Genomic DNA, 22,920 nt, shown 5'->3' on the forward strand with positions numbered 1-22,920 from the left:
CGGCACCTCCGGGAAGGGCAGGAAAGGTGGATTTTCCAGATGACCGAGCACAGAAAAGCACCTGAGCCAGCTCACAACCCCAGCAAGCTCCTGGTGCTGCTGGGTCCCTGCTCTCATTGGGACCTCTCTTGCATTGCTCCTCAGAAAGTCTCAAAAAGCCTCTGGGAAGGTAAACAGTGTCCAGGCTGAGCTGTGGCCAAACACATTGTCATCTCAGATGAGCTCAACAGGATGCCAGGTGACGCTGCGCATTCAGGGGAGAGAGGGAGCATGGGGCTTCATAATTGATTTCCTAGAAAATTGCCTCTGTGTTTGGAGCAGGAGAGTGAGGAGCACAGGCAGAACAGCCTTCTTCTCTAAGTGGCATCTCGAGGGTCTTAATTATTTCTCAGGAGTGGAAGCATTTATTTAGGCAGTCTCTGGAGAGGTCCCAAAGCTGCTGGCTGTTGTCCTCCCCTCCCCAAAGCCCTCCCAGCACATCCCGTACAAGAGGCACCTCCACATCCCTCTCCACCACGCCTGGGACGTGCAGGGCACAGGGCTCGGTGCTTGGCCAAAGCATAAACGTGCCAACCACGTCACCTGTGGGCAGGGTGCAGCCTCTGCTCCATCTCCTCGAGCTTATCAGGGAGGCGGGAAGTCTTGCTGAGGATCCCAGCCTCGACCTGTCCCTGCTTTGGGTCGTGTGTCCCCCCCCCTCCTCGGTCCCAGATCTGCCCTGAGGCCAGAAAACCCCATTGTGATAATCCAGCCCAGATAATCAAAACCAGATGAATCCCCAAATTAGCCACAGCTTCATGTTTTCCCCCTCGGTTTCAAATGCAGCGAGGGGGACCCTTCGGCAGGGCTGTGCTGGCACAGCCCCGGCACAGCACCCTCCTGTGCGCCCCGGCAGCCCCGAGCCCCCCTGCTCCGGGTGCGGGTGCCCACGGGCAGGGACTGCGTCACGGGCTCGGCCAGGCGAGCTCAGCCAGCTGCAGCCATCCCTCCCCGCAGCGGGTTTCACAGCACTGGAGCCACTCCTGGGTCTCCAGCCAGCACTTTCCCCAGCCCCTCGCCCCCGGCAGCATTTGCTCCCCGCATTCTCTGCAGAGCAGAGTGGGCAGCAGCACCTCGGGCAGCAGCAAAGAGCAGAGGCCGTTGCCTTGCGGTCCCGCTTCCCAGGGCAGCTGTGGGTCTGCCCCAGCCCGGCCACCCCGGAGGAAGGTGCTGTCCTGGTGCCCAGGCACGGCACATCCCGATTTCCCTGACACGGACCATAAATCCTCCTCCAAGGAGAGAGGGATGCACCCAGTGCTGCCCAAGCCGGGGCAGAGGGAACGGCCCGCCCGTGCCACGGTGGCTCTGCCGTCCCTCGGGACCCCGGCGTGACGCAGAGGGGTTGGCCTGGAGCCGGCTGGGCTATTTCTGCTGCGGCTGAGGGATGCGAAGGGACGTCCCACCGGAGAGCCAGCCCGGATGGGCCCCGTGAGGCACTGGCCCCCCCGGGAGGGAGGGGGCTGCTTGCGGAGAGCAGGGCCGGCGGCTGGCCAAGGGATGGAGCGGGCAGCACGAACCCTGCCTGGCCCGTGACTCAGAGCCGACGGGCAGGGGAGAACCGGGGCTGTCCGGGAAGCTCGTCACCGTCGGAAGCTCAGCACCAGCGCAGGCTCAGCCCCACAACTCCTTGAGCCAGTGGGAGGGGAGGACCTGCTCCAGCAAAAACCTGGGAAATGGTGTTTTGTCCGAGGGGGAATTTCCACAGGAAACCTCTGCTTCCAGCCACTCGGATATAGCTGGGAACAACCACAGCACTCGCTTGGTCTCGGCAGCCAACGGGCATTATTGCCTGGGCAAAGGCTCTTTGTTCCCTCTCATCATTCATCCAGCTCAGAATAAACACCCAGGTTTCTGCCCACGGAAGAACATGGGGCAATAACAGCCCGTCTGGGTCTGCGATGGGAACCGGAGCCCCCCATCAGCCCAGTGAGTGCCGCTGCATCCCAGGGGGGCCCAGCCGGGACCGAGGGCAGGGGCATCTCGTGCCCACCCCAGGGCTGGGGCTGGCTGGGGGGCGTCGGGAGCGGGGGCACCGGGGCAGCACTTGCCACCCGCACATCCCCGCACTCGCCGGAGCTCCCCTCGGCAGAGTCCGGGTTGCCACAGTAACCGCTCGGTCCCAGCCGGCTCCTGCCATAAACACGCTGCCGCGGCTCAGCTCGGTTCAGCAGCGGCTGCACCGGCACCGACACCGGGACCGGGTGGCGCCGCAGCCGCCCCAGCGAGACCGAGGCCCCACGGCAATTCTGCAGACAGAGCCGGGGTCCCTGCCCCCCGGCACGGGGGTGGGCACGGGGCATGGGCCGGGGTCTGAGGCAGCAGGAATGGGAACCGGCAGTCCGGGCCAAGGAGGAAGCATGAGGGGAGTGAGAGCAGGAACCCAAAAGTGAGAGCAGCCCCGAACCCACCCCCCCAGGGCTGGGCGCTGCCCCCACGGCAGCTGGAGCTGGAGGAGATGGGGAGGGGGCAGCGCCCAGGGGAAAGGAGCTGGTAGTGGGGTGAGGTGGGGGCCGGGGGGCCGTTGTGGGGCACTGCCTATGGGGTGCAGCAGCCGGGGTCCGAGTGGGCGCCTGGCTCTGGGGGCGGTGGGGGGGACGGTTCGCACTCCCCGTGCTGGCAGGGTTCCCGCGGAGCTGATGTGCCGGGATGAAGGCAGAGGGATGCAGAGGGCCCCTGCCCCCACTAATGGTGGTGTGGTGCTAATTGCCAGGCCTTGTGCTGACTGACACCGAGGAAACTGCACCTCTGGAGGGAAAATAGGGGAAAAACCTCACCCGAGGAGCCCCCCCTCAGCGGGCTGGCAGCTCGGAGCATGCAGGGCTCAGAAACCAATTTCGGTTGAACCCCACCATCCTCCCAAGCAGCTGAGCCTGGAAGCAGCATCGGTGCGAGGGGAGGGCCAGGGGCCGCGGCGGGTCCAGCCCAGGGCCCTTTGCCCTGCGCTGGGGCGAGCTGAGCCCTTGGGGTTGGTGCCGGCACAGCCAAATGCCACGCTCTGAGCCAGGATGGGATGGATGCAGGAAAACAGGCAGGTCGTGTCCCTCCGGCATGGCAGCCACCGGCGGGGCTGGCAGACGGCGGCACTTGGGGACCGCGCTGTGCTGGAGCTCCAGGTCTGACCCCTGCCACACCTGGCAGCGCACGCCGCCACCAAGACCTTGCTTGGCTCAGCTCTGCTGCGTATTAAAGTTTGAGAGTGATGCAATATTTGACTGTTGGTTTATGGGCGTTGGGAGGCAGGGATGGCATCTGGCTTGGGCAGCGACGGCTTGTGCTCTGCGGCTCAGTTCCCAGCCACCTGCGACAAGGGTGTGACGAGGAGGAGGCTTAGACGGGCATTTGGAGCGGAGCATCCCATCGCCCGCTCCCCCTTCCACCACGACAGCAGCACGAGGCCGGACCGACGAAGGATGGAGGAGGAGGCGGCAGCGCACAAACCAGCAGGTCCAGAGCAGCATCTCCTCGCTGCGGCCGGCCCTGCCCGAGCTCTGGGGGGGTGCAGGCATGGGGCCGGGCAGGGGCTGGCGCAGGGGGATGGCCAGGGCACAGCACCCAACCCCTGCGCTGCCCGGGGCCTTCGTGCCACCCGTGCGCTCCTCAGCACCAGCACCAGCACCCGGCAGAGCCGTGGGCCAACGCTCCAGCCTGCCCTCGGCACCCTGGAACTCGCTGCCCTGGGTGCAGCCGGCGTGCCGGGGGGGGGCTGCTCCGGCTGCGGCCCCAGGGACGCGCCTCTGCCCCTGCGATCCCAACCCACCGCGCTCGGGAGAGGGGAACGCCGGCCGCGACGGAGCCTGCCGGGGCGGCTGGGCCGGGCGAGGGGGAGGCTTGTGCTTTCCCTGCCTCATTGGAGCCGCCGGGGTCATTGCAACAGCAGTCAGGGAGCGGGGTGCTCAGCGCAGGCACCCAGCGCCGGCTGCGGCCCCGCGTAGCCCTGCGCTTTCCCCGCCGAGCCGGGCAGCCCTCGGCATTGCCGCGGCCCCACCGCCGGGGCACAGCCTGGGCTGCGCGGCCGGCACCGGCTCGGTGCCACGGGGCCTTCAGAGCCGAGTCCCTGCGGGAAGATCCTGCGCAGCGCCCGGGCGGATGGAGAAGGAGAGCCTCGGGCAGGTCCTCGGGCAGAAGGTGGCCAAGCCCCGGGGGTCTCTGCCTCCCACCCCCCACCCCCTCTCTCACAGCACTGCTAGTTGTTGCTCGGCCCTGGGGCTGTAATCGGTGCTGCCGCCTCTCTAATCCCCATCTGCAGGTTTATTCCCAAAGAACTGTCAATACTGCACAGGCTGGACTTGCCTGGAGCCAGTGGGACCCCAGGGCTTGGCTGGGTACAGCTGGGCCCCCCCGAGAGCTGCCAGCTCCCCCGTGCCAACAGCCACCTGCCCTGGGGTCCCTGCGCACGGGGCCGCCCTGTGCCCGTCACGCACGCGGCTGCGTCCCAAGCAGCTTGTCTGCATTTGGAAACCCCGAATCCGTTGGCACGTTTGGCTGAGGCACCGTCCCCGCTGTGCTGCTGGAGGGGGCGGCCACGGCCCTGGGGAAGGAGCGAAGCCACCCCCGTGACCTCCTTTCAGAGCCACAAACAACCCCATTGCCTCAGCACCCGGGTCCCGCTGCAGCACCCGGCACGGGGAGGAAGCGGGGAGCCCAGCAGCCCCCCGGGGCTGGCCAGGGGAGCAGGGGGGTGGGAAGTGTCCCCTCTGTGCTGCAGGGGTCCAGCCAGCCCAGGGACCTTCCCCAGCCGCTTTCTCCTGCTGCAAATCAGGCCACGGCGCTTGCCAGCTGTGCTGCCAACCAGAGCCTTCGCAGCAGCAACCCCTGAGATCAGATCAGCAGCCAATTAACCCAATTATTCAAGGGCCAGGGCCCTGGGCTAAACCCGCGGAGCAGGGCAGGTTCCGACAGCGATGCAGGAGGGCTTGTGGGTGCAGGGAGATAAGAAACCACTTATCTGCAGGAGCGCGGGACGAGATGCTGCGTTCCTGACAGCAAACGGCTGTGGCAACCCCAGGGTTTGCGTATCAGTAGGAAAATTCCTTGTTCCGGGGTTTTCCACCCCATCCTGGAGCTGGGAGAGGCCAGGGAAGGAGAGGGGGGGTCCCTGGGGCTGAGCCCTGTTCCCGTGTGAGCCACCCCCCCACAGGCCCCGCTGCCGGGAGCGGGCGCACGATCCCCGGCCTTGCCACAGGGCAATGGGCAAACAGGTCCCTGCAGAGCCCTGCTGGGGTTTGAGGGGACGCAGGGGGTCGTGGTGGGGCTGGCTCCCAGAGCAGGGACACCCCACGGCCTCCGCCTTTAGCCCGAACGCGAGCAGGAGGCTCCCGGGTGGGGGAGAGCCCAGGAGCCCATCTCCAGCGCCTCGAGCCAGCCCAGCACAGCCGGTTCCCCAGGGGCTGGGGGCGGATTTATTGAGCGTGACCTGCATGAAAATCCCCCTGCTAATCCTGCTCAGCGAGGGCAATAATCTCTCCCTCTCGGCCTCATCAGAGCCCAAACCCTGCCAGGATCCTGCTGCTCCACGGCAGCGCCGATCCCGCAGCCCTGGGGGAGCGGCTGCCGCTCCACGGGCAGCACGTCCCTGTCCCCCCTTGTCCCCCTGAGCCTGGGACCCGCTGCCCACAGCGAGGAGACACCAGCACATCCCCAGGGGAGGGCAGGACAGACACACACACACACACACCCCCCTCCCCAAAGTCACCTCCACCCCGAGCCCCCCGACCCCGCGGGGGGACGGGCAGCGGGGTGGGGGTGCAGGGAGCAGCGTCCCAGGGCCCCGGCGCAGCCCCGTCCTCCCACGCCGGCCCTGGAGTTTCCTTTACGCAAGCAGAGGAGACCCAGGCGCTGCGCAGAAACCGTCCCGGGCTGCGGTGCTCCCCCCCAGCGCCAGCGCCAGCGCCGCCCCGCGCCCCCGCCCAGGGCTGGGCCGTGCCGCGATGCCGCGGGCGGCCCACGCGTGCCGGGCAGCGGGGGGGCGGGGGGGGGGTTCGCACCGAGCAAACCGCAGCTCTGGCGTCAGGGCCGGCGTTTCGCTGACGGAGGCCCCAGTTCCCGGAGCGGGGCGAGGCAGGCGCTGCACGCAGACAGCTGAACTCACACCCCCAGAGCACGGCGCTTCAGAGCCTTTATTTTGGAGAAAGTTAAAGCCTGTAGATACAGCAATAAAATATACAAAAAAATAAATTTTTTTACAGTATTGAAGGCTGCCCAGGGCTACAGTGACTGCAACTGGAGGCAGCTACACATGAGCATGGGGGCACACGGCCCTCGTCCCCTCTGAGCACCTCCCACCTTCAAAGGCCAGTCCTTCCCCAGGGCCCCCCCCACTCCTGCCCACACACAGCTAAGGGGGCTGGCCCGGACCCCACAGCCCCCCTCTCCCTTCCCCTGGGGACCCTGGCCCCTGCCCTCTGCCTCCCTGCCCGCAGGCTGGGATACTGGGGGGACACCCCACGGTCTTTACTGGGCAGAAAAGCCAGAGCCACACCCCGGGTGCCCCCTGCCCAACAGGTACAGAGGATTGAGGGTTCCTCTCCCCGCAGGGCCAAATCAGGACACATCTGAGAGGGTGAAGCTCGGGGGCTGGTGCCCAGTAAGACGTTTCTCTGCTGGTGTCACCCGCGGCCTCAGAGCCGACAGCTCCCTCGTGCCGCCCCGCCGCCGCCCCGTTAACACCAGTGCCCCTCCTCGCTCCGCAGCGCCTGCACACCCATGGCCTGAAAAGGGCAGGGGGGCTCCCCCTACTTTGGTAAATACAGAACCACAACCATCGCTTCCACCTTTCCTCGACCCCCCCCGAGCAAGCAAACCTGCCCTTTGCAACGCCCACAGCCCTGCCGAGCGCTGGCCAACAGCAGGCTCCTCTCCCTCCCTTCACCCTGCTCCCTTCAGCTCTTGCCACCTCCTACCTCAACAGCGACAGCCAACCTCCAACAAAAATGCCACGCAAAGCCCCCAAGAAGCTGCAAACCCACTGCCTGGGACATCACAAGCCCTAACTGAGGGAAAAGGGCTGGGCCAGGCCACCCACTGCAGGTCACGTTGGATCCCGCAGCCCCCCCCCCCTCCTAACAGGTCTAATTCTGCCCAGCCAGGGACGCGCAGCCCTGCCCTGGGCACCAGCCCGGCCACGGGGCCAGCCACGCTTGGGGCGGCCTCGGGGGTTACGCCCAGGTCCCAAACCAGACCCAAGGTGCAAATGCTGCAGGCTCACAAGCACGGCCGGTGTTGGGACACATCCCTGCCCTGCCCCAGGGCAGCCTTTGCACCCTAGAGAAACCAGTCGCCCCAGCAGGAGCCCTGGGGCTGCTGGAGCCGGCCGGATCTCCGCGCCCGCAGCAGGAAGCTGGCGGCAGCCACCGAAACTCCCAGCGAAGCCCAGGCCGAGCCCCTCCGCCGCGCAGCCCCGGGGCGGGGGGCAGAGGGGAGCCCTGGGCCAGCCGGGGGGCTGCGGGGGCTCGCCCGGGCTCACACGATCTTCAGGGGCTTTTGGCCCCTGGCAGTTGGGAAAGCAGCTTCCAGCAGCAGGCAGCACGACCCGGGCTGCAGAAGCGTTTGTAAAAACTGAGGCTGTAATCGGAGGCTAATAGGCACTTGAATGAGCGAAATAATAATAAAAAACTGTTATGGAAGGAAATAGAAAAAGGTTCATCCCCCCTCCCCCCTAAGAGACGAACGGCACCGCCCTGGAGAGGGGGGGCGTTCGTTTGGGTCAAACAAGGAGTCGGTGGCAAGGGCCCCGGCCCCCGGCTCCTCCCGAGAAAAGGCCCAGAGCAGCCGCGACCGAGCAGGGCGGGAGGGGGGCAGCTCTTTGGAGGCGGGAACCCCAGTCCTGGGAGGGCCCCCCCGAGCGCCGGCGGAGCACCTCACATTGGTGAAGAAGCACACTCCGGCGTCACCTCCATGTCGAAGGTCAGCGACTCTGCGGGGAGACACCGCCGGCGGTTACGGGGCCCCGGCGTGGCGGCAGCCAGGACCCCCTCGGGGGGCCGCGTCGCACCAGACTCACCGAACTGCCCTCCTGCATTGGCCTCTGCTCCCTCACTGCTGTTGCCAAACTGCATGAGCGAGTCCAGGGTGCGCGGGGACATGGGCAGGTCGATGGTGTTGCTGAAGGAGGTGCTGTGCGAGGGAGGAAGGGAAAAGCACAGACACCTCCGGCGTCAGGGCCTGGCCACAGCTCTCCCACCCCCCCTCCCCACCGACGGGCCCCAGGCACGGCGCAGCGGGAGCCGGGAGCTCTCCGGAGGAAGGGGGCCCCAGGCGGGGAAGAACAAGCCTGCGGTCAGGGCAGCGAGCCGGAGCCCGGCTCGGCCCCCCGGGCCCCCCCCGTGCTGGGAACCTCGCGACACCCCGGTAGAGTCCAGGCAGTGGTGGGAAGGGAACCCCCCCCTCAAGCGAGGCTGAGCATACAAATGACACTCCCCGCCCCGCCCCGCGCACTCAGACACCCCCCAGGAACACTCACGGGGTGACACAGATGAACTTGGTCTTCAGATACGGAGCAGCACCTGCAGAGGAGCGAGCAGCCTCGTCACCAGCCGCCGCCAGAGGAGCCCCCCCCCAGCTCTGCTCCCCCCGCCCCGTGCACAGCACCCACGCGCCCAGCCCTCGCCACCCACACCCCACGGGGACCCCGCCGCTCGTCCCACACCGTGGCTGCACCCTCCAGGGACCGGCGCAGGATCCTGGCTGGCGACAGCTCTTCCACCAGCGCTGTCCCTGCAGCCTCCCCACGCCACGGCAGTCGTGCCGGAGCACAGAAAGTCAACGACTACCTGAGTCGGTGGCTTCGGAGTGCTCCTGGCTCTCGGAGCGGCAGTACTTCCCAAACGCCTCCTCCTTGGGGATGTCTGGGTACAGGTACACCAGTGGGGACACCAGGATGTTGGTGGCATCCATGATTTTGTAGCCCATGATGATCTCCGCAAATGACATGTTGTTCAGCTGCTGCTTGGTGTAAGGCTCCACAGACTGGATCTGGGTCTTCCCTGTACAAAGGGACTTTTGACACAGGGCGAGACACCCGCGTTCCTCAAACACCCCGGGGGGAGCAGCAGGGACAAGATCGGCCTGGGGCCGTGCGCGGCCTCACGGGGCACCCAGCAGACCCGGGGCAGGACGGGGACCTGCCCGGTGGTTTCAGTGCTGCAGAAAAGGGCACCAGGTGGGCAGGGACACCCAGGAGGCAGAGACCAGCAAAGGGCACCCAGGCTCCGAGAGCTAACCGAGGCAGAGGGCTTGTCAGGACAAGGAACAAGCGTCTTATCAGGGGGATCCAAGGCCCCTGCGGAGCCAGGAACGCTGGCTGCGCGAGGCACCGCACCCAGGGCGGCGAGGGGAGAGCAACGTACCGCTGATGTCCTTCTCCACCCACGTGAAGGTGATGCCACCCTCCTTGCTGCTCTCGCTGAACCGCAGCAGGAAGGTTCCCGGGGGCTTGGTGCTCAGGATGGCTCGCTCCCGCTCCTTGCTGATGAACCCCATGATGTACCTGGGCAGCAGGAGCGAGGGGGGGGGGTCAGGGTACCGGGGCAGCTACGCCGAGACATCAACCTGCCAGCTCTCTGCACAGCATCAGGCAGCAGCGGGACCCGGCCCGGCCACCGGCAGAGCCACTGACACTTTAAAGATCCCAGGTGGGTTTTCACTCTGACCCAGCCAACAGGGCCTGGACAGAAAAAGCAGCCCAGGAGAGCCCACCTGCACCCGACCAGGCTCCCGCTCCATCAGGACAGGGCTCACGGGACCCCTCCCAAGGCCCAGCCCAACCAAGGGTCTCTGGACCAACGCTGGCTGAGGCTCACCCTTCGTTCCACAGCGCCAGGATATACTTCTTCACCAGGTCAATGATGTTGTCCAGCCAGACCCAGAAAGAGAAGCCTTTGCCAGCCATGTTCTCCTAAGGAAGAGCACAGAGGGGCTGTGAGCAAGGCTTGGAGGAAGGGAACAGCCAAGGGAAGGCACGCTGGGGAAGAGAGGGAGCTATACCTTGCAGAACTTGGCCCAGGTGATCTGACAGCCGGAGTAATTCACACCGGGCCCTGGCAGAGAACAAGAGCATCAGCATTTAGATAGAGCCATTCTTCCAGTAACACCACCATTCCTGGGGAGCAATCCGAGGCTTGCGGTGTTTGGGAGAAGACCGAGCAACTGAAAATTATAACTCCCCTCCCAAACAACACGACTTTGCTCCTGTATTGCCTTGACAGGCGGGAAGCCACCCCGAGGGAGGGCAGGGACGAGCGGGACACCCGCACCAGGTTACCTAGAAGTTTTTCTGCCAGCGTTGTCAGCTGCTCGATGCTGAGGCCGCGCTTCGTGGTGGAGGAGAACTGCCAGCTCAGCACCTCTGCCACCTGGTCCCAGGTCCCGATGGGGGGCTTGGTGAAGAAGTTCACGTTCTGCACGAGGGAAGACACAGCCCTGAGTGGGACGGGGGAACAGAAGCAGGGCCAGGTGCCACCCCAGCCCTGCTCCCAGCCCCCAGCTTCCCTCTCGCTGCCTGCAGCCTGCCTGCTGAGACGCTCGGGCCCCCAAGCCTGCACTGCTGCTCTGGCAGCCCCCCCGCAGCGCCGGGCCCTACCTTGGGGTTGTTGGTCAGCATGTTGTACCACAGGATGGAGGCCCAGGCATTGGGCATCTGGCAGATGTTGGAGATGACCACCACAGGCAGCGAGTGCGTCTGCAAAGACAGGATGTGAGCACGGGCTGCGAGGGCTCCTCTGCACCCAGGCCCACGGCAGCGACAGGCAGCAACCCACAGCTCACCTCCAGGTCGATCTTCAGCCCCTGGTGATACACCTCTGTCTCGAAGGTGATGAGGTGCAGCTCCTCGGTGACTATCAGCGAGGCCTAGGGCGGAGGAGGACCCTGAGCACGCTGGAGACCCCTGCCCTTGGCCGACACATGGCCACCCGGCCCAACGCTGCTGCCCAGAGCCTGGGCCTGGGTGGGGAGGGCTGGTCTGGCAGCTGCCAACGCGCCAGAGGGTCCCTGCAGACCCCCCATCTCGGGGCAGGGCTCCTGCCTCCCCGCGGGGCTCAGCTGCTCGACTGGGAGCGAGATGGGGAGCAGGGCTGCCGGCAAAGGGCCCTCCCACCCCCAGCACTTACATCGCAGTTGGCTCTGCCGCCGTTACCGCACCGTTGCTCCCGCAGGGTCTGCCGAGAGAAGGAACAGGCTGAAGCAACACTGCGACAGCACACAGCCTCAGCAGGAGCAGCCCAGGGCTGGTGGTACCTACCAGGTGCTTGAACTCAGCCGAGAGGCTGCCGTTGTTCGACTCCTCCATGTTCATGACCTTGGTGTTTGTCCCCAGGATGTTAAACTTCCGGGACCTTGAAAGAGGAAAGACAGAGCGTGGTTGACAGGACCCTCTCAGATCAACTGTGTGGTAGGATGTTTGCCAGGATTAAAAGCAGCAGCAAGGGAAAAAAAAAAAAAAAACAAAAAACAAACCAAGAACAACCAAACATTGCACTTACCCCCGAAGTGCTGCAACATCCCCGGAGTCCCTAGGAAAGGGGAGACACACGCGCAGTCATGGCCCTGGCCTTCTGACTGATGCAGACAAGCTGGTGTGTGGGGCTGGCTGCGTCACAACATCAGGTCCCACAACCCCCCCACGGCTGTCCCCCGACACGGGAATGAGCCCTTGGGGCCCAGCACCACCCTGCACCCTCCCCTTCTACCGGGGGTCACGCTGGCCCTCGCTGCAGGGATGGAGCCTGACCCAACAGCAGCAGGAACAAGTCCCGCCCCAGGAACCCAACGCCGCCGGGATCAGAGCACAGGACTCACTTGTCAATGCAGACTTTAATTTTCAGCTGGTAGTTCAGCTCTGGAAACTTGACCAACAACCTGCAAAGAGCCAGCAGACGCAGAGCGTGAGCGTGCCGCAGCCCCTGCCGCAGGCTGCCGAACAGCCGGATGGGCAGCGGCGCCGCGCCCGTCCCCCAGCAGGCAGCACCCCGGCTCGCTCCGCCGAGTTCACGGGGACGTGGCCTCACCCAGCCCCTCCGGCACCCCGGGGCCCGTGTGCCAGCCCCAGGCCCGGGGCGGCGCCGATGCTCCCCGAGCACCCCAAGGAGGGCTCGGTTTGGCTGCTGGCTGCCCGCACCGGCCTCGAACAAACGCCCTCCACGCGGCTCTGCGGGCAGCCGCTGCCGCAGGCCACGGGGACAGCGGGGCCGCAGCGGGGACGTGGTGGAGAAGCTCCAGGCAGAGCCCGGTGCCGGGGAACAGGGGACAGTGAGAGGCAGCCGGCCAGGGCCGCGCCGACGCTTCCTGCCGCCCGCCCCCGCAGCGGGACTTACCAGAACCCCGGCGGCCTCCAGGAACACGGCAGAGCCGCAGCCAGCAGCCGCCATCCCCCCCCCCGAGTCACACGGGCAGCACTCCAGCCAGGCCAGCCTGCTGGGATTCGTTCCCCCCCAGCACCAGCACCCCCCAGGCAAACTGGCAGCCGGACCCACACCACCACCTCCCCCGGAGGGAGTCTGCAGCGCGGCGGGATCGCAGGGGCCAGCGACCCACCTGACTTTGGTGGTGAACTGCACGCCGGTTTTGATGACGAGGGGCCGGTCAGGGTGCATGGGCATGCAGGGCTGCCTCTCCACGACGAAAGCGCTGCAGGGCAAAGGCACAAGAACCAGAGTCAAACCTCAGGCCGGGCCCAGCGCGCCGACTGCCCACCCCTCCACCCACTGCCTGTGACCAGGGGACTGCCCGACGCTCCCCCCCAGCCCTCGGCACCTTTTCATCAGGTTCCTGAACAGCTCCACAATCCGCTCCTCCAGCATGGGCCGGTGTTGGACGATCGGGTCGCCCTTGTAGGACACTTTCTGTTGCAACTCTTCCAACTTCTTGATCTGCTGCCGGGTCTGTAGCTGTGATTCGGCAAGAGAGGTTATCCTAGGGGAGCAGGAAGAACCCGGGTTAGCTCTGGCTGCCGAGCCCGGCACGGTGCCAGCCTGCAGAGCCCTCCTCTTCCCCGGCTTGTGTGAGTGGGGACGCTCTCCATCCCAAGCCAGTGGAGAACAGAACGTGTCTACAGCTCTCAGAGCAGGGCATTTTTCTAGGCCATGCATTACAAAAGAAACCTGCACACACCCGAGCTCTACAGAGACACACCAGGAACAGGAACTTCTCAGAGCAGCCTCAGAATCCCACAGGCCTGGGGCTAACCATCCCAGCACTGGTGCCCACCATCGAGGATCAGCCCGGCTAGTGGATCACGTTTACGCTCGCAGGCATCAGAAGCCATTTTGCAAAGATGTTTCCAGAGACAGAGCGCTCCTGCGCGCTGCAGGTGTTGGAATGCACCTCTGCAGGGACTGATCCACCCCCCGCCAGCTCCTACCAGTTCTCCAGCCGGTCTAAGCAGATATTTGGTGGGCCGCCAATGCAGGCGATCTGCTGCCGTCTCTTCCAGTCCGCCAGTTCCTCATCCGCCAGCATCTTCTGCACATACTCCATGGCTGACAACAGTCCAGCCAGCTCGCTCACAATACCCTGTCAAAAAGGAAAGCAGAACCTTCAACACCCTCTGACTCCCTCCGAGACCTGCAAGTTTCATATTCACAAACAAGAAAGAAGTCGCCCAGGGCTGCGTTTGCACTGCTCGTGGTTCTGGCCATGCAGGAACACTGAACTCATACCCCAGAAAAAGGGCACCCCGGCACCCCAGGGGGGTGGGGGGGGCCAGCTGCACGCCATACCCTTCGCATTTGGTCCAGGGCTGTGAGCATCTGTTCCAGCTGCTGCATTTTCTGCCGGGTCACCGACTGATTGTTTCCATTCAGGTCCTGCATGTCTGTGCAGAGGTGAGAAAGCTTCAGCCATGCACATGGACCCCTCCCGCCCTCCCAGGCACCACACAAACAAACGACTTCCACCACAAAGGAGCGGGCATCCCCAAAAGCCCTCAAAGCAGCAATCTCGATCTCGAACAGCCTCGAAGCACCTTGCTGGCTTTCCTGCATGCACAGCAGGCCACCACCCTCACACGCCATTTCTTTATTCACAGACTGAGCTCTGGTTCAACTCCCCCAGAGGCAGCGTCAGCGGCAGGAACAGAAGACACAGTTTCCCCAATTGCCATGCAAACACCCTGATCCCGAGCCACCCTCCTCGCTGGAGAGGGCTGGAACACGCCCTCCGGCAAGCTTCCTTGGAGGAACACTCTTTGGTTTGCCAGATGCTAATGACCTCCCATTACCTCCTTGGCTTTTCAAAGTCTTGTAGTTAAAATCAAAGTCATCCTGGAGATTCTCCACCACTTTCATCTTCTGCTCCAGATCCTGTGAGGCAGAAGACGTGGATTTATTCAAAGTGCTAAGTCAGGGAGGTGGGGAGAGAAGGTGCCAAGGCAGCACACCTACCTGCACTCTCTTCCTCACATCCTGCAGATGCTGCTCCAGCATCTGCTGCTTCTCTGTCACTACAGCTGCTGTCGGGTGTGTTGCCTGTCCCCCTTGCTGCAGAGGGGACAAGGGGGGCATTAGAACGGGGCCGTGACCCAGGGGTGCTCCCCTCCCAGCCTGAGGTTTTGCAGGAAGGGCCTTCAGCCCCCTCCCTAACAAAAGCCAGTGCAGCGTTAGCTCCAGGGCTGCCCAGCAAGGTGCAGGGCGCAGGGACAGCCCACACAAGGGGCGAGAGGGAGACGGATGCACAAAGCCACCCCTGGCAGAGAGCACCCGGGCTGCATCCTGGCGGGAAGCAGCTGCTGCCCGGAAAGCAGAAGTTATCAGCCCCCGCAGCTGGGCCGTCCCTCCGCGCAGAGCGGCCGCCGTTACCGCAGGAAGCAAGCGGGGGGCTTGGGGCTGCAGCTGCCCCACGGCACCGCGGACCCGCACAGCGCCGCAGGGCGGGCCCGAGGCCCCGGGCCCCCCCAGCCACTGACCTGGGCCGCGGTGGCAGCTGTCTGGAGGAGCCGGGACTCTTCCCACAGGCAGCGGGCCACGATGCGGGCTATCTCCATCGGCTTCTCCAGGTACCTGCTCTGTAGAAGGTTCAGAGCCCCAAGGTTAGCAGGCACACCGTAACCCCGGGGACCCCCGCCCCCTCCAGGGCCGCGGGTCGTGAGCCGTGCCCAGGAAGCCGCTGGCCTTCCACCGGCTCCCCCCGCCAAAGCGGCGCTCCCCGTCCCACCTGCAGGAACTGCTTGATGCGCCGCAGGTTGTGCTGGTACAAGACGTTGGACTCCTGCAGGAAGCGGCTGTACTGCTGGTCGATCTCCCCCAGCAGGTTGTGGAACACCAGCGTGGCGTGCGACTCCTTGCTGGCGGCGTACGCCCTGCACGGGAGAGGGCAGGTTCTGGGCGCCCGGCGCAGGGGAAGGGGCACGGCAGCGCCGCTCTGCCCACCCCCGCCGTCCTCCGGGCTACTTAACACGCCAGCCACCCTCCTAACCTGCGCCAGAGCAAGGGCTGGAGCAGGCCTGACTTGCTTCACACCGATAAACGGAGCCTTTGGGCTGGGCCTGCAAGGGCAGGGTGACAGAGGTTTTGGACCCGGGCTTAAAGTCTGGCCTTAAGCCAGGCAGGCTGCACACACGAGCACCTCACCGGTCCCGCGGGCCCTCCGCACGGCACCCGGGAATAGGTGCTCTGCGTCAACCCCGTTTACAACAGAGGCCAGTGTAAGTCAGCCCTGGACAGGGACCCCTCCGCTTGGGAGCTGCCCCTCCCTCCTGGTCTGGGGTCCGGCACCGCGCACACCGAGTCTCGCTCCCCCCCAGGGAGAAGGACCCGTCCGGCCGCATCAGGAGCCCCGGGAAGGTGGGGGAGCTCCTCCAGGCCGCCTCAGCGCCTGCTGCCACCCGAGGGTGGGTGTCCCGAGCAAAGTCCCCACGTCGGTGTTTCGCAAGGCCTTACCAGTCCTGGCTCTCAATCCACGGGGCGAGGAACTGCCGGAGCTCCATGGGAAAGCTGTCGCTGTAGAGCTGGTGGAGCTGCTCCAGGTACCGCGTGTCGAGCTGCTGCAGCTGGTTCCACTGCGCCATCCTGGCCAGCTCCGGAGCCCTGCCGGGACGGGCACACGTGCTGCTCGGAGCTGGCACCCGGCAGCCTCCGAGCTCCCTCCTGCCAGCGTCCAGCAGGACCCAGCCACGACCGCTGCTGCCCTCCGGGTGGGCTGACGGGGCCAGAACCGGAGCCAGCCGGGGCACGGCGAGCCCCGGGCACACGGCTCCGGGAGGGCTGGAGCGGGCAAGGGCCAGGCGGTGCCCGTCAGCCCGAGGGCAGCACGGGGCCGGGGCAGCGCCTGCACGAGCAGCTCTGGGCCCACGACACCGCAGAGCTCCTGCACGCCCCGAGGCAGGAGCCCAGGCCCGGCGTCCCTGCGGAGCCGACCCCACGACCAGGAGCGGGGTCCTCTTCAGCAAAACCCACCCCGAGCTGGCAGCCCCGGGACCAGCACCGGTTTGTGCCTCCAGGCCGGCTCCGGCTAGCAGGGCCAGGGCCGCTGCCATCACCCGTGGGTGGGCCTGGCACAAGGGAAGGCAAAACCACAGACCGAAACTGCATCATTCGTGCAGGAATAACGGCACACACGCCCGGGGAAGGAACCAGCCTGGCTGCGAGGGGAAAAGCCCTTTTCACACCAGCCGACATCTGCGCCTCCGCACTCGGCCCCGGAGCCGCCGGCCGCAGCCACGCAGCCTCTCCTGCCCACAGGGCGAGTGGCAAAGCAGCCAGAGCACCGAAAAGCAAAGGCCAACTCGAAATCCAACCGAAGGCAAGTGGGGAAGGCGGCTTCAGCCCCAGCCCAGCCCGGGCGCGCTTCCTGAGAAGAGCAGTGGCAGAAAGGTTTCGCTCCAGCTGCCCCTCCTGCAAAGCTGAATAAAGCCCAGATTCTGACTCATTCTCTTTTCATCACGTCATGAAATTAATCTGAAACATCTGAGATCAGAAGAGCTGAGCTTGTGCTGGCACTGGCAGCCGGTGGCCATCTGCACTGCAATTCGTGAGCGCAGCAGGCAGCCCCCGGCTGTCGAGCCGAGCCCTCCTGCGCTCCCAGCCCTGCCGAGGATCTCTCAGCCCTCAGACCCCCAGGGCTCGGGGAGGCACCAACCCACGGGGCTGGGCAAAGCCCCAGGCACGTCGGTTCAGACGCAGGCACTCTTACAAACCCAGCCAGGTAGGAAGCCTCGCTTCACGCTGCTCCTCACCGCAGGGTCAGACCAGGGTTACAAGTTACGTCGTAGGCAGCTCGTACCACCATCGAACCCCTCAGACCCACGCAGAGCTGCGCAGGAGCTCCCCGAGCACAGGGAATGCAGCTTTGGGCTCAGCTTCAGTTCAGCTTCCATCTGTCTGGCTTCAGCCTGGTGAGCACTGAGCTTCCCCGCACAAGAGCACACTCCCTACGTGCCTGCCTTCGGCAAAGCTTTCTCCTAGAGAGAGGCACCATTTCCCAAAGCTCTCCTACCTTCTTGCCACAGGGGGATGGAGGGGTCGTGGGCATGTAGATCAGCCACGACAGGTACAAGGCTTTTATCTGGTGCCACTGCCTCCCAGGCACCCTCCAGCCAGAGGCATGCCAGTAAGTGCAGAAGGCGGAGACTGCCAGGAAACAACAGAAACAAGGAAGGAGCAATTTTCGAGTTAGCAACTTGCGTATCGATGGAAATCAAACCAAAGCTAACGAGGGGATGGCAAGCTGCGCCCGGGGAGCCAAGGCCCGGAGCTCTGCTCCACACCAGCAGAGTCACTTCCCTGCAGAAAGCTGTTTGCTCTTCCCAAAGGTCACTGCACCGAGCGACACGCCAGCTCAGGTTTGGGGACGGCCGTGCCGCCGGCGTGCCAGCGGCCAGGCTGGCAGGAGCAGGGCACGGGCAAGGGGGCCAGCACTGGCCACGAGCCCCCGGCTGGCCCCGGGCTCGGCGTGACTCAGGGCACCGCGCTCCATCCCGCGGCAGCACCAGCACGGGAGCGCACCGCGGCGTCGGCGGGAGCAACCCCGAGCAGCCGGCGTGAAGGAAACCCCAGCAAACGTGCCAGGAGCTGCGAAGGTCTGGGAAGGTGCCGGCAGCGGCGCTGGGAGGCTCCTCTCCGAGGAGGCAGAGGGGAGGAAGGCTGTGCCACACCTCCAGATGGGATTTATTCCCCTCCAGCGAACCAGGCTGCCCTGCCCTGGGCCCCGGGACGGGCTGGAAGCGGGCAGAGACACAAGGACCGAACCCAGGCCCCCAGCGAGAGCAGCTGCTCCACGCAGGAAGGAGCCAGGCTGGCTTTCACTAGCCAGGACAGGTATTTAAGAAGCCATAAGGGCAAGTAAGACTCCCCTGGGCACACAGCAGCATCCGACAGGAGTTTTGAGCCTTGCTGGGAGCACAGAGCTGGGTGCTTGTGCAGATCTGGAGCAGCACGAGAAGGGTCCAGGGGCACCGTGCCACTGCCTGTGGCTGCCCACCCCCCGGTCCCGTGTCCCACGTCCCCGCTCCTGCCGGGGGGCTGCACAGCACCGAGAGATGAGTTTCACAAGCAGCTTCTCCAAGACGGGCCCACGTATGAGCCTGCTGACACCTGACACTTTCAGCATGGCTGTATGTCGTGCTCTTCTGATCTCTGCCGCATGCGACACTTCCTCATTTTTCTGGATGCTTCTTGTAAGAGGAGAGAAAGGGGGAAACAACCTGTTGTGGACTGACACATGGGGAGCAGAGACACTGGTGCTTGACATGGAGTTAAAGAGGTTTTTAGAACTTCACAGCATCAAATAGCCCCAAAGACAGAGGCAACATCCACAGGACATTAACCTTGAACGACAACCCTCTGGTGCAATCCTCAGAGAAGACCTTGTGAACCGAGCCTGTTTTCAATGGGGCAATAGCGAAAGGGATGAGGAGAGAGACTCTGGCCCACGCAAACAACAGATGCTGCTTCAGCCTCGAGTAAGGCCTGGCTTGATGTGACAGGGCCATTGCGGCCCCAGAACTTTTGCTTTCTGTGACTGCAGTCCAAGAAAGTCTGGGCCATTAGCCACGGCTCATGGCTGCGTACTGGGCATCACATCAAAGCCCCCATTTTGCAGTGGATTCAGCTCTTTGCTGGCCATCTGTCCAGCTGCAGCAGCACGTGGAGCACTCCCTCCACCCACCGCCCTTTTACCTTGGTGCTGGAGGCTCCTACTACAGCGTGAGCCACACAGTGCTGCGTCTGGGGGGAAAAACCCCAACAAGTACAGGGGCCAGGCAGGAGCTGAAAACCTACAAGCCCCCAGAGTCCCCTGCCTGCCACGGCAGCCGCCGCTCATGGAGAGTCGCCCCGTCAGGCTGCAGCAGCTGAACCAGATGCCACTTCACTGCACCCTCGATCCCAGCAGCTATTCCACAGGAAAGCCACAACCTGGGCATTTCAGGGCAGTACCAGAGCCCCAGTCTGCAAAGCCCCCGGGCCGCCGCGCGGCAGCAGCATTCGGACAGGAATCGGCCACTTCTCACCGCCACCAACAGCCGCAGGACGAGCCGCCGGGGCAGCCGGGGCTCCCGCTCAGGCGCCAGATCCTCCCTGCCGCAGCGCATGCTCCGCGGCCGCAGGAAGCCGGCACCCTGCCCGGGCCCCAGCACCGCACACCGTCCTGCCGATCCCTGAAAAACAGAACTAGCGCGCAGCGAAACACGAGCTGCTCTGCCTCTTCCCACCACAGGCACCTCCTCGCACGGCGAGCGGCCGAGGGAGCAAAGGAAGTCACTGCAGACCACAGGCACGGGTGCAGAGGAACCACGGCAGGCTCGCCTCGCGTGGGAGCGGGGCGGCAGCACGCAGGGACGGCCGCTGCCTGCTAGCTGTGCCTGCAGCAGCCCAGGGTAGGGCACGGCCTCCGCTCACCATCCCCAGCCGCTCCGCTGCATCCAGCCCCCGCCTCAGGGGATCTCTCAGCAGAAGCAGCAGATCGCAGCTGAGTTTTTACAGCCCCCAGCTCGACCGGAGCCTGACGTGGCAAACCCTCCATGTGCTGCCACAAGAGCAGCGGGCTGGGAAGAGCTTTGAGCTTTGCTGTGACACGGGCTCAAGCCAGGAGAGACAGCTCTGGAGCAGTGGCTGACGGGGGGGGCACGCAGCCCGGGGAGGGGGCCCCGTGACAGAGGTCACGCAGCCGACCAGAGGCAGGGAGGATGGGGGATGGCAGGACGGGCCGGGAGCAGGAAGCAGTCAGGAAGCTGCTGAGAGGAGACATCGCCTCCTTCAGCACCAACAGAAAGCAGCCCGGCAGCCTGGAGCAGCGGCCATCACAGAGGGAAAGGGTCCCCGAGACGCTCCTTACAGTCACCAGCGATAGGGAAGCTCTGACCCCGCCAGCCCCAAACCGCCGTGCAGGAGCCTCTCCCCAGCCAGCCCCACCGCCGGGAAGCCTCCCCTTGACTGGGTTGAAAGATCTGAGGGCTGAACCTTTCCGACTGCGCTGGGCTTGCCCGTCTCTGCGGTTAGCCTCTCTTCCCGTCTCTGGAACGGAGCCAGGGAGCAACCAACCCGGCCAGGGCCAGGCGCAGCATGATGCAAGCCCAGGGGTAAACACGTTGTCCAGAGCTCAGAGTAAAGCTGCTAAAAGTAGCTCGAGAGCTAAAGTTCATCTTTCTTTAGCTCCTCTGCAAGGGCAGAGCACGAGAGCTGGGCCCGAGCTGTGCAGCGTCACTGGCAGCTCGGGACAGCTCTGCACACCCTGGAAGCAATCCCACAGCTGCCTTCCATCCGCCTTCTCCTTTCTGGGACACGCCTGGGAACACCCCTCGCCTGCACCCCCACAACAAGCAACGACCCCCGGGGCAACACCTATGGGAGAGTCATCAGAGAGGGGCCTGGAAGGAGACTGTGGCTGTCCTGGTCCCCCGCAGCGCCGCGAGCAGGGTGAAGCCCAGATACCGACAGCGCTGCACAGGTCACATCAACAGAGCTGTCACCGCAGGAGCTTCGCAGCCTCGCGACAGACGCCAGCAACACTTCACGGCAGCCCCCGCTTTCCAGCAGCCGCTGCGCTGACACCAGCCGCCTCGCTGCTCCCGCTCCCACACACCCATCAACAGGCTGATGAAAAACTGTGCTTCCACAACAAAACAGCTAATTGCTCCGGACAAACACAAGAGCAAGTTTTGAAAAGGCTCTTAGGAGAACTTGGCCGGACTCCTCTGGAGAGCTTTCAAAGCCAGTCCTGGAGGTGGCAAAAGGGAGCAGCGATGCAGAGACTGGGAGAGGGAGAAGAGGGGGACAGCACAGGGCAGAGGGAAGCTCGCGGTGACCTCGCAGCCACAGCACCGAGTTCCCTGATCAACCCTCACGCCGCAGCCAGCTGTTCCTCATCGCAGCTCAGCAGCTCTCCAGGGTCCATCCCAACACGGAACTCCCGCTGCAGGAGCCGTGCGTGATGCTGTCACCATCCCCCCCAGGGCAGAGGATGCCCAGCCACCCCCCCCCCCCCATCCTCTGCCGCCGCCGCTCCAGCAGCTCCGGCGGATCCACAGCAAAGGGCAGAAGAGGCTGCGCTGGGGAGCGGCAGCAACGGCGACCACCGTGAGGGTGGGAACGGGGTCAACCGTCCCGAGGTGCAGACACAGGCCAGGCCAGCCCCCTGCAGATGCAGGGGGGACCCGGGCAGCCCACCCCCCCGGCCCCACACGGCCGTGCCCCCCAGCAGGAACACAGGGCTGTGCCCTGGCAGCCCAGGGAGCGGGGGTCCCACACGCCCTGGGCCAGCGCGGTGCAGGGGGGCAGAGCGCAGGCTGGCAGCAAGCAGGAGCAGTGCCAGCCCCCGCAGAGCACTCGGGCGGCTCGGCCACGGGGCTCACAGACCCACGCGAGACGCGCAGCGCGATAGCTCTGCTCTGCACCCGCTCCTCGGCCGCTCTGGCCGAAGCGGAGCCTGGCACGGGCCGGAGCCCCCGGCCGTCCTACCCGGGGGGGCAAAGCTGCAGCCCTGAGCTCACACCTCCACTCGGGACGTGGGTCAGGTCTCCCAAGCCTCGCCCCGCCCGGGGGCAGGACCCTCCGGCTCTTCCCTCCCCGAGCAGCCCCCCGAGGCCTCCCAGCCCTTGCCGGTGCACACGCGCCTCGCCGACAGAGCCAGCTCCGCGCCGGGGCCCGGCGGGCAGACGAAGAGCTCGGCCTCGCCAGCTCCGGCTGCTGCCCCGGCCCCGCCAGGGCTCACCCGGGACGGCCGGGAGCCGTGGGAAGGAGAGAAATCCCGTTTGCTGTAAAACCAGAGGATTAGGTTAATTAGCACCTCTCTCATTACGCCTCCCCGGGAGCAGGGGGTGCTGCCCTCGCCCGCTGCTGGGCACCGGCTCCCCGGGACAGGCCGCAGCAGGACGAGCTGCCGCCTCCCACCAAAAGCGAAACCGGCGGCAGCGCCGGGCCCCGACGCGACGGGGGAGGGTCCCGGGAAAGACCCCGGCCCCGCAGGCACCGGGGGGGGAACCGGCCCGCCGCCCCGACACCCCCCAGCCCCCCCCCTCACCGGCGGTCCCGGGCGGGGCGGCGGCTCCCGGCGCCGGCGGCGATCGCGTCCGGACCCTGCCCGAGTGACGAGAAACCTGCTGCCCGCCCGGCCCCGCCCCGCCCCGCCCGCTCGCGTCACGCCCGGCGCGGCCAATGGCGGCGCGGCGCTACCGCCGCCCCGCGAGGGACGGGCCCTGACGGCCAATCAGCGGCGGCCGCCCCGCGGCTCGTCACGGCTGGCGGCGGCGCGGGCAGCGCCCCGCGGCGGCTGTTCCCGGACGGCGCCGCCTCCCGCCGCAGGGCGGCGCTGGGGAGGGGGCGGCGCGGGGCGGTGTGGCGGGGGGGGGGGCGGCGGCTGCCGGGAACGGCCGTGCGGGAAACCCAGCTGAGTTCCGGGAAGCGCCCTGACGTCACCGCGCGGCCCGCGGCCGCCACCGCCTCTTAAAGGGGCAGC

General features: G+C 65.6%; 1 protein-coding gene across 2 annotated transcripts; it reads right to left on the reverse strand.

Moving 5' to 3' along the window:
• Positions 1-6,130: 6,130 nt before the first annotated feature.
• STAT3 (signal transducer and activator of transcription 3) lies at positions 6,131-22,592 on the reverse strand. 2 transcript variants are annotated; one of them, XM_042787329.1, is made up of 24 exons: positions 22,486-22,592; positions 15,909-16,055; positions 15,184-15,328; positions 14,936-15,034; positions 14,415-14,510; positions 14,252-14,333; positions 13,752-13,846; positions 13,394-13,545; positions 12,787-12,945; positions 12,568-12,660; positions 11,833-11,892; positions 11,517-11,546; positions 11,276-11,369; positions 11,145-11,192; positions 10,801-10,884; positions 10,616-10,714; positions 10,298-10,433; positions 10,021-10,073; positions 9,837-9,931; positions 9,384-9,523; positions 8,805-9,020; positions 8,498-8,540; positions 8,039-8,151; positions 6,131-7,951 (listed from the first exon to the last, which is right to left on the reverse strand). In XM_042787329.1, the coding sequence occupies exons 2-24, from the start codon at positions 16,034-16,036 to the stop codon at positions 7,896-7,898; spliced, it is 2,316 nt and encodes a 771-aa protein (XP_042643263.1). In that variant the 5' UTR covers positions 16,037-16,055; positions 22,486-22,592; the 3' UTR covers positions 6,131-7,895. The 2 variants fall into 2 exon arrangements, with proteins under 2 accessions (XP_042643263.1, XP_042643264.1); XM_042787330.1 differs by having other exon boundaries at positions 8,808-9,020; positions 22,486-22,587.
• Between the last annotated feature and the right edge of the window lie 328 nt (positions 22,593-22,920).

The sequence above is a fragment of the Tyto alba genome, unplaced genomic scaffold, assembly GCF_018691265.1.
Source record: "Tyto alba isolate M040663 unplaced genomic scaffold, T.alba_DEE_v4.0 Super-Scaffold_12, whole genome shotgun sequence".
Classification (NCBI taxonomy): domain Eukaryota; kingdom Metazoa; phylum Chordata; class Aves; order Strigiformes; family Tytonidae; genus Tyto; species Tyto alba.

What these genes read in the sequence shown, in the direction of transcription:
- STAT3 (XM_042787329.1), bottom strand. Translation starts at nt 16,036, where the DNA reads ATGGCGCAGTGGAACCAGCTGCAGCAGCTCGACACGCGGTACCTGGAG. An exon ending in GACTTTGAAAAGCCAAGGAG is followed by an intron (nt 13,847 to 14,251) that starts GTAATGGGAGGT and finishes ACCTCTGCACAG; the next exon opens with ACATGCAGGACCTGAATGGA. An exon ending in TGCTGACCAACAACCCCAAG is followed by an intron (nt 10,434 to 10,615) that starts GTAGGGCCCGGC and finishes TCCCTCGTGCAG; the next exon opens with AACGTGAACTTCTTCACCAA.